This window comes from Phalacrocorax aristotelis, chromosome 9 (genome assembly GCF_949628215.1).
Source record: "Phalacrocorax aristotelis chromosome 9, bGulAri2.1, whole genome shotgun sequence".
Classification (NCBI taxonomy): domain Eukaryota; kingdom Metazoa; phylum Chordata; class Aves; order Suliformes; family Phalacrocoracidae; genus Phalacrocorax; species Phalacrocorax aristotelis.
Genome location: NC_134284.1, coordinates 33,182,903 through 33,192,817, shown reverse-complemented (window position 1 = coordinate 33,192,817; position 9,915 = coordinate 33,182,903). Strand labels below are relative to the sequence as shown.

The 9,915-nt window shown below is 46.7% G+C and overlaps 1 protein-coding gene across 2 annotated transcripts in view; it reads right to left on the bottom strand.

The window, feature by feature from the left end:
* The window catches only part of SLC35F4 (solute carrier family 35 member F4), a 129,892-nt gene that overhangs the window by 1,368 nt on the left and 118,609 nt on the right, over positions 1-9,915 (bottom strand). For both annotated transcript variants that reach the window (XM_075104248.1, XM_075104247.1), the window contains 3 exons: positions 3,189-3,314; positions 1,763-1,955; positions 3-92 (listed from right to left, as the gene is read on the bottom strand). In XM_075104248.1, the coding sequence (XP_074960349.1) occupies positions 3-92; positions 1,763-1,955; positions 3,189-3,314 (409 nt within the window). The remainder of the gene's footprint in view (positions 1-2; positions 93-1,762; positions 1,956-3,188; positions 3,315-9,915) is intronic.

The following is a 9,915-nucleotide window of genomic DNA, read 5'->3' as shown; positions in this document are numbered from 1 at the left end:
ACCTGCATTTCCAGGGACGCTGAGCACTGTGCCGATAGAGATCAGAATGGGGTATGTAAGCACAACGCCGACATTAACCAGAATATTAAAAGCTAGGGAAAAACAGAGGAAAAAAACCCAACATGATTATGGGGAAAACACTAGAGTGAGGCTCTTCTCCACCTTGCCCCTACAGGTACGATATATCCTCGGTACGCACACCACAGTGATGTGGTTGTCACAAAGTGACTGATTTTTATTTTTTTATATATGTGTGAAATGAGGGGAAGTCGTGCATGGGGGAAGAGGGAGGGCTGTACGTCCTTTCACAAACTGCAATACCAGAGTTATCACACTTGTATTTCACAGCTTTGTCCCAGCTTCAGTCAGGTACCAAGAACCCAGTTTTGCTGCCATAAGCCATCGTTTTTCCTCCTACCAGAAGGCTGGTGATCCCAGCTTCCCCTCTCGGCTGAGGCTGTGTTGTCCTTGGCCTAGCAGGACATCTCACTGATGAAAGGCCAGACCACACACCAAAGGTGACAGCAGCAGGAACTCATACTCTAAAGGACACTAAATAAAATTAGCCGACCAAGTTAACTGCCAACTAAGCAGACTGGAGCGAGACCATGGTCTTTCTGCCATGTTGAAGGCAAAATGAAAGCTGGCAGAAGTACAAATGGTCAAAACCTTTAATTTATGGGTTGGGTTTTTTTACTGACAGTGTTCCCAGCCAGCTCCAATTTTGCTGAGAGATCAAAAGCAAAGACTTCCCTTTCACACCATTCCCTAGGGTGCTCTTCCAGCTCTCTCAGCCAAAGGACTGGTGCTGTGGTAGGACCCCAGGTCCCCCCGATCACCCACCACCCAGTCCTGCTGGTGAGTCCCGTACGTAAAAGGAGCAAGTTTTTTTGCCCTGCAAGGTTGTTCTGTCCTGGCTGGGATTATACATTTGGGTAGATCGCTGGGTGGTAAGTTGTCCCTACTTTTTGTCCCTCAGGTGCTCACAGAGCAGCTGCAATTCAGGTTAGAGCAGTTTCAAGGTGCTCACAGCACTGCAGCTGTCAGCCCGACCACGTCTCAGGACGGCTGTGTGGATGAGCAATGACATCCTCTTTGTTTCCATTTAATATACTTGCAGTGGAGACAAAACCCTCTTCAAGAGAGCCTTAACTAAAGGAAAGGATGTTGTTATATCTTGAAATTGAAATGCCCCTGGGCTGAATCCAACAGCTATTCTGCCTGGCTAGAGGACAGCAGTTGTGGCTCTGAAAGAGGAAGGGCTGTGGAAGAGCGGAGAGGAGGTGAAGACCGCAGGAGAAGAAACAGCACCAGCCTTTGCAGGCTAAGGCAAAGCTGCGCAAGCTCTGCGCAGAGCGCTGCAGCACCTGCAGAAAGTTGCCCCAGTGCTGTGGGTCCCTATGTCAGTGCACAGACCCCTCACAGAGCATGCCAAGAGCTACTGTGTACATGCAGCTCTCCGAAATTGGATTTATAGCAATCAAGCTGTGCCAGAGACAGGGAAAGACCAATGAAACTACAGTAGGTGTGCAAAGAAGTAAAGTGGGCATTTAGTATCTTGTTTATTCTCTGCTGTTAACATTAGTGTTAAGGCTTCCTGTGAAAAGTATGAATAATTTTGCAAGGCATACCAGTTTGCACTGGGATCAGATTTCATCTGAGAGAGATCCCTGATGCTTAAGGAGGGGTGATGCTTGTGTCTGAGGCTGATTTTGTATTGGGGTGGAAGAGAAAAAAAAGACTAAATTTTTTTAACACGTACCTAACCAGAGGCCGGCTACTCCACACAGGTAACCCCACGGCACAGCAGAGAAGGGGGACCAGTACTCCACTTTCGTAAAATACAGTATTATCGGGGTAACAGAGATGAAAATTAAATTGAAGAAGCCCAGAGTAGAAACAAAATGAGCTGCCTCCCCGAAGTTTGCACTGCCAAGGAACATTTTGAACAAAACCTGCAAAGGAGAGGAAAGAAAAAGGTTTTAGACTTCAAGCCTGTCATGGGAAGCAAAGTCTGCCTGCGCAGAGTCCTCTGCTCCCTTGGGGAGAGTGGGGCACGGGGACAGCCCTGACCAGGACAGCGTGCCACAACTCAGCCCTTTCCTGCAGAAGAGTTTTAGTCCAATTTCTGCCCTTTCCTGTGTTTTAGCACAGAAGGGGATACCGTGTTATTACAGTGGGGATCGTTGAGTCTGTACAACAAAACTTAACACAGTGCAACAAGGAGCAAGTGTAACTAAGAACCCAAGGACACCACCATTCATGCAACGAAAAGTTACAGGATTTGGGCTTTGCTTGGCACCGTTAGGATTTGTGAGGGGACTCCAGTGACCTCCACAGCATGACCCTGCTGTGAGAGGAAAGCCTAGCCTGGAGGGACTCACTTCAGCTTCACAGGCAGCACAAGCCTCCCAGAGGATTTGTTCTACACAAGCTTAAATGAATGCACTTGAGTTACTTGTAAATGGACACAACCAATTTATCAGCGAGACAACCAAAGTATAAAGCTGGGAGGCAACTTCTCATTCCACTACAACCAACGCCAAACTTCTCCATCTCTTTCACACACTTCACCCTCCCCGAGCTGACAATAAATACAGCCACCTTTAGCCCAACCTCTTTCTAACTCAGACACATCCCTGCCCTCTTCATCCCTCATCTTCAAGAGCAGCCACTACTTTCGAGCAGGGTGCAAAGCCCTGCACGTCTCTAACGCATGGCCCGAACCAGGAACACAGAGGGGCTCCGAGCCCAGCACGAGCGCAGAATACGCAAGAGAGCTGCAGTGCAGATCGGGGATGAGCCGTCCGCCCCTGCTCAGGGAAAGCAGCGCTACCTGCATTCAGGCTCTCCTCCCTGCTGCATTTGGCAAGCTCCTTCGAAATAGTGTCGATAAACTGCGGTGGCAGGAAATGATTAAAACATGATCCTAAACTCCTTGCAGCATAGCAATGGAGGTTTCATTAAAGGCTCGTAAAGCAAAGTCATTCTGAATATTTGGCAGCTAACAACTAATTACCCTCATAGTAGATTTCCTGACATTGTGACATCGCCTGGTCACAATCTGAATGAGCAGGAGGGATGAATAAAATAAAGCATTTATTTTATAGTGATTCACTTTGTACTCATGCAGTTTTAACACCCAATGTTAAAGAATATATGGATACTAATAAAGAGTCATGACCTACCTTATACAATGCAGATGTAGAGGCTGATCCAACAGCATATGCTACCCCGATAATTGAATCACCCTGGAAACCATCTGCATATGCCATCATTACGATTCCTGTGATTGCCATTATTGCTGCAACTATCTGCACAGACAAAGCAAAGCAATGTAAAGCTCAGTGCAATTTCATTACATGGAAAGAGATTACCACTGCATGGGGTTTTAATGAGTGTCACTAGCTACTTTCTCTGACTTGAAGCTTTCTTGTTTTCCTTTAAATAGGGAAAATTATGTATGGTTGGGAGAGATGTAAAACATAATGAAAGTGTATGCGCAGCCAGTGATAAGGATCTATAGTGCTGCAGATTTTCCTGGTACCTACTGACAGAACATCCATCATGAAGTATTTTACAAGCTAAATATCCACTTTGGAAATATGACTCCAAGATCAAGAAATTTTAAGACATTATGCTGTACTATACAACAAAAGAAATACTTAGCAATGCCACTGATTTGGCTCGAAATGCAAACATTTAGACAGACAACCTTCCTGGACATGAGTCCAGGAGAATGACCCCTGCATTATGGAACACCAATGTACCACTGGGAGCTCTTCCAGGCTGCTCCGGCTGTGCATGGTATTTCCTAACAGCCCTGCCAGCTTTCTTGGACAGACACAACCAAGTTTCTTTATGAAGCCTTTACCTTTGTGCTTAGGTTTTTGGCCTCATTTGAAAATCCCAGAGGGAGCTTCTAAGGAGCTTCAAAGAAAAACAACAAAATAATTAACTACACCATATCAAAAATCCTGGGTCTTGACTCCGAGGACCTTAAGGAAGTGGTAGGGATCCTGACATGTTTTGTTCTTTGAAAAACTCCCTCTCTCTACCTAACTGCCCTCAGCAGGTAAATATGGAATCTGATTTGCAAAGGCACTGAATGCCTATCTTCCATGGACTACAAAGGAAAATGTATTTCTTCAGACCTGTGGAAAATCACAGCCCCATTTCTGATGGGGGGGTTTATAGATTTTATTTTTTTTTGTAATTAGTATTACATTAAACATCTTACCATTATAAAAATGCTGTTCATGTACTAGAGCTGGGTGTAGAGCAAAAGATGCACAAATGCAGATACCCAAAGCTGGCTGTTACAGAACCAGCAGCAACATTTAAGGTTCAGACCCTGTTTCTATTCCCAGATATCCTTTAAACCACACAACTCCCTGGTGGATAGGTAAGGCAGGCTCTCCCTATTCATACAAAGGAAGAAACTAATGTGGTTCACCTCAACAGCATTAGCCTCTGCAAGCACTTCCACACTAAATGGCTCCTGAACTCAACTGCTGAGCCAGGCAGGGCTTTATACCTTCTTGATCCTGCAGCCCTGGTACAACTCCTGAGCCAAGACCAACATAAGATGGACACTTGTTTCCTGGAAAAACTCATTAAACTTCATTTAAGAAATATTTACTACTAGACAAGCCTAAGCTTCTCATGCTTCACACCACAGACTTTAAAGGCATCTTGATCAAATCATGTGCCCTTTTGCAGAGAAGCCTGACTTCCAGATCTCACACAGTTTTACCAGGAGTCCCAGAAAACCCACTGATACTCATACCAAGCAGATGTGAGTCAGACTGAGGCAATAAGCACAAAAAACCCACAAAACAATTTCAACAGAGCCAGTTAGTAAAGCAAAACCATGTTTCAAGGAACACACAGGGCAGTGACTCATGCCTGACTCAGGTAAAGGTGTCCACACACGGAAGACAGTGGGGAACCAAGGATCATCTCCCAGGGTGGAGGCAATCTCTGAGACTACAGGTAAAAATGTTAGTGCTTCTAAATCCCATTGGTACCTGGACCAACATCTTCACTGGGAACTAACCTCCTGGGTGCAGCTTTAAGTCCTTCCCTCGCTCCATCAGCCCTATTTTACCAGGAACTGAGGCACTCAGGTACTCTCCTCGCATTGCAGTCTCAATGCTGAAGGCAGAGTCACAAACCACAGTGCATGCCTATATCCCACCTTATTTCTGCTTAAAACATCCAAGCTCCAAGCAACAAAGCTGCCTAGCTGTCACCTAAACCTGAAGATACCACTGATAACTCCAAATTCACCATGAAATGGCACTTGAAATCCTGGTCCCCCAACTTAGTGACATGGACTGGAGTCACATACGTACTTGTGGTCTCCCAGGTGTCATGCAATGGTTTGATGAGATCTGGAAGGGCCTTAGCAAGAGGGGACCAGGGGAGTTTTCCCTCCCCTCCTTCCCAGAATAACACATCCCAGCAGCCAGGTCACCCCAGGCAGGGGGCTTGAGTCCTGTCATCCAGAGGAGGAACATGGATCCAAGGCTGCCATCTCTGGACTCAGGGCTCTCACCAGCAAGCTGCTGAGGAGGAGAGGGGAGCATCTTGCATTTTCCAGTACCTAAATGGGAATCTGGCCGTCACTCCTTAAGTGAGCTGGGGTGCTGGAAGACATCACCCTGCTGAGAAGTCAGGGCACATCTGGCACAGTGACCATCACCCAAGATGCAGCAATGCTTATTTTGATCCCTGAGCTCACATCTACCCAAGGACCTGTGTGCAAAGCAAAGTTAAGTCTCTTAGAAGAATGAGTTTCAGTCCCATGCAGCAGGGACAGTCCCTGCAGAGCTCCTCCCTCCTATCTTTGGTTGAGTGAGTAGTTCGTTAGTAACATGATTGTGTAATACTGCTGTTCTCCTTACAGCTTATCCTGGGACACAAATACCACAAAAGTACAGTCTTGAAGCAATGCAGAATTACACTCAGGACCTCTCAGACATCAGCAGGGCCCCTTCTATCAGTCTCAAGAAGCCCCTCCCTTGCCCTGCTACACTGCCTGGCTGGTTTCATCCCAGGCTGCACTATACATCTTGCCTTGCACATAAATTCAGATGTAGCATTTCAGCTGTCAGCTGGAATATTTCAGCTGTAATATTTCAAGCAATGTCTCCCACAAGGCAAAACAGAGAAGTCCAATGTAGTTATCCCCTTCTTCAAAGGGAAAGGATCAAGATTTAACTCTTAGTGCACTCACTGCTCAGACCCAGCAAGTAAGTCCTTTCCCTGAATTAGTCGAAATGAATAGATCCATCAGCCCCAGTAGGGGATTCTTCCTGTTGGGAAAAATATCTTCCCAGTCTGACTACACCACATTCAGAGAGCCAGTTTCCTCATTTAGTCAAATATTTAGAAAGCCAAGCACTTTTTTTCCCCCCCCCCGTAACGACTGGAATGATGGACATGTAAGAAGCACCATCTCATGAGACATTAGATAAATAAGAGCTGACACTGGAAAACAGTGAGAACATTATTTAAGTTTCAAGTTCAACCCCCTTCTTGCAAATTATACACCACTGCGTTAGCACAGTTGACCTCTGCCTAGCAATTGTCGTGTGTTTGCTTTAGAAACCTGAGAGCACATGCTGCAGGGTTCTGTAGGCTGACAAGCAGCAGCAAGGCCACAGTAAAGCAAAGCTGGTTGTTGCAGCTGACAGCTCGTTAAACAAGGATTTTAATTAACAGAACAGGGTAGTAACTTTGTTTTGGAGACTCCTAGGTAAGGAATGAAATTAGGCTGCCTATTCCCCCTGCCCTGGGGAAGAGATTGAGGCCAACCACCATTTTACTCCAGAGCATTCTTTTTCCACGTGGACCACAGCAGTAAATCACAGAATCCCAGAATCCCAGGTTGGAAGGGACCTCAGGGACCATCTAGTACAGCCCTTCTAGGAAGACCACAGCCTAGACAAAATGGCCCAGCACCCTGTCCAGACGACTCTTGAAGGTGTCCAATGTGGCCAAGCCAACCCCTTCCCTGGGGAGATTATTCCAATGGTGACTGTCCTCATTGAAAAATTTCCCTCTGGTGTCCAACTGGAATCTCCCCAAGAGCAACTTGTGTCCATCCCCCTTGTCCTCTCCATGGGACTCCTTGTAAAAAGGGAGTCTGAGTCTCCATCTTCTTTGTAACTACCCCTTAAGTACTGGTACATGGTGATGAGATCCCCCCTGAGCCTCCTTTTCTCAAGGCTGAACAAAACCAGCTCTCCCAGCCTATCCTCATATGGCAGCTTCCCAGTCCTTTGGAGGATGCTGTAGTAGAGAGGTGCTGTAGCAGAGAGACCTGCCTCCAGACTGCAGCCAACCTTTTGGGGAGTGAAAAATGTCCTCAGACCACTCTGTACCTACCGAATAAGCGTTAGTTCAACTTCACAGATGAAACACAACCAAGGGCTCAAACATGAAAACATTTAAGCACATGGCTAAATCTAAGCAACACAAACCAACAGAACAACTCAAATACACAAAGTCTTTTAAATATTTGTGCTTGCTCTGAGCCAAAGCTGTCTGGACTTCCAGGAGTCCCAGTGTCACACAGATACATTATTATTTTGTGAGATGTTCAGAAATGTCTACAGAAAGAAGATTATGGTGCAGGCAGGGATTGTGCTATGTTTCCTTGCGCAGGGCAGTAGATACTCAAGGTACCTAAGGTCTACCTGCACTACTTTTATCGGTAAATAGCCATATAGTGATTACAGTATATGTCCTTCTCATAGGAATACTCTTTCTCCAGCTGGTGCTTTTGCCTCTTGGGTTGGGTGCAAGCTCCTTCCCACGCTCCAGCATCACTGCTGCGGGCGCACAGCTCTCACTGCACGACACACACTCCGGGTAGCTCAGACGCAGCCAGGGCAGCGAGACCTCTGCATGGAGTCCCCAGCAGCACTTCTACAGCTAGTCAACACTTCCACGTTATTATGCCATACCACAAGGTGGCCATCAAGACAAGTTTGTCTTTAGACAGTCCATCTGAAAATCCCGCCCCCCCAGCCTGGCCAGCAGGTGCTTTCCGAGGTGTGCGGGAGCGCTGTGCTGGCACGCAGCTGGGGGATCGGAGAGCCGTCAGGCAGCTGGCTGCTTAGAGACAGCTTGGAGACTGCCTGCAGCAACACCGGGCGGGCAGGGAGCTGGTGATGCTGGAAATCTGCCGCGGAGCCGCTGAGCCTTGACGGCTGCTGGTTCTCAAGCCCAGGTGGATGAAAGCTGTCTTGGGTACACAGGCGCCGCTGCATCCCCACCTCCGATGCGCCGCAGAGGTGCCTGACGGCTCCGAAGCTCTGAAACAGCTGTTAGGAGCTGAGCTCCTTTGAAAAACTGGGTGTGCTCCTGGGTGCTGAGTGCTTCTGCACAAACACTGGCTCAGAGTATATGATTAAGCCCTTACTTCTTTTCATCCCCTTACTGTCCAAATAACCTAATTACACTTGCTCTCTGAGAGGCTGGGGGGTGAAAGCAGTAGAGGAATTCAAAGCACAAAAGGCTGGGTCCGCACTGCTTTGTCGTATTTTAATTCTCACTCTCCTGCGTGGTTATTAACATCATTAAGTATTATTCCAGCAGGAGAGCTGCTGGAAAATGCTGCTAATTACCTTTCCAGCACCATGAATCCAGAATCTGCCAGTTCGCAGCAAAAGCAGTGTCTTTTATGTAAAGGATTTGCTGTTCACTTCTTCTGCCAGGTTTTTCTTGTGCAAATCTCACGGTGTTTACAGCATTAATACTAATGTGTATTTATAGCAATATTTTATTTAGTCAGTGAAAAATAAGTGAAAATAGCTTTAATATTTTTCATCTAGGTTTCTTTAAGAGGTAGGCTGGAAAATATAGCTATGCTGCTGCTTCTAGAAAGAGGTTGATTTCAGACAAAAATTACCTTAAAGGGTACAACATTTCCTATTTTTCAGCTAGAACCTGAGATGATCAAGAGGCAGAGGAGGGAACTACAGCCTCCAAAGTTACCATTCCTGTTAATTTCTGTAGAAAAGAACCAAGGATTTCAAACCCTGATTATTCTTTGAGTAGTCATCAGCAGGCTGAGGGCAGGTCACATCCACCTGATGCTTCCATATTTTAGCTTGTATACGAAATAGGTATACAGATGTCTGGCGTTAGCACTGCAAGACGCAATGTCTGTGCCCTTACCTTCAAGGGCACCATGGCTGAGGTCTGTGAAACAGTGGTTCACCTCCTCAACTTTGCCTGGTCTGGACAGAACCTCCACTGAGCCAGTCCAGCAAACCCTCCTGGCAGATCCCTACCCAAGAGGTCACTTGCGTGATGGCACACGCCTTGAGGTGCTCAGGCCCTGTGCTGTTACTAACCGCCCAGCCAGCCCCGGGTCACCAGGGTTGCAGGGGAGCTGTTCTGCTTCAAACGATTTCCTCTCCCATTCCCAAGCCACAGGCACAGAGCTCTGTTCCGTGTGCTGGTGGCTGCTTCTAGAGCTAGACCAGATGCCTGTAAAACAGGACACCTTTGCCTTTCATTTCTGAGCCTTCCTAACACACTATTAATTGAAAAAAGCTGCTGTGTTCATTTTTTAAAAAAAAACCAAACTCACTTGGATGAGTGTCCTGATCAATCCTGCTTTCCATGGAACATAAATGCAGTTGCTGGTGGCCCCTTCTGGTTGCAGGCATCACATCTGGCCCCAGCCAGTCCCTGATGAAGTTCAAGGCCCTTGATAGTTCAGTCAGAATTGTACCCAACATGACCATTAGGCCTCGAGCCATTTCAACAGGGGAATCTGCATCAGCAGACCTGGCAGAAGGCCTAGCTAGTCCTCAGCCAAGGTATAAAGTCAACAGTTTAAACTGCTGCATATTAGGAGATTTGTGTATGTAAAATTACAGAAAACATGCTTGC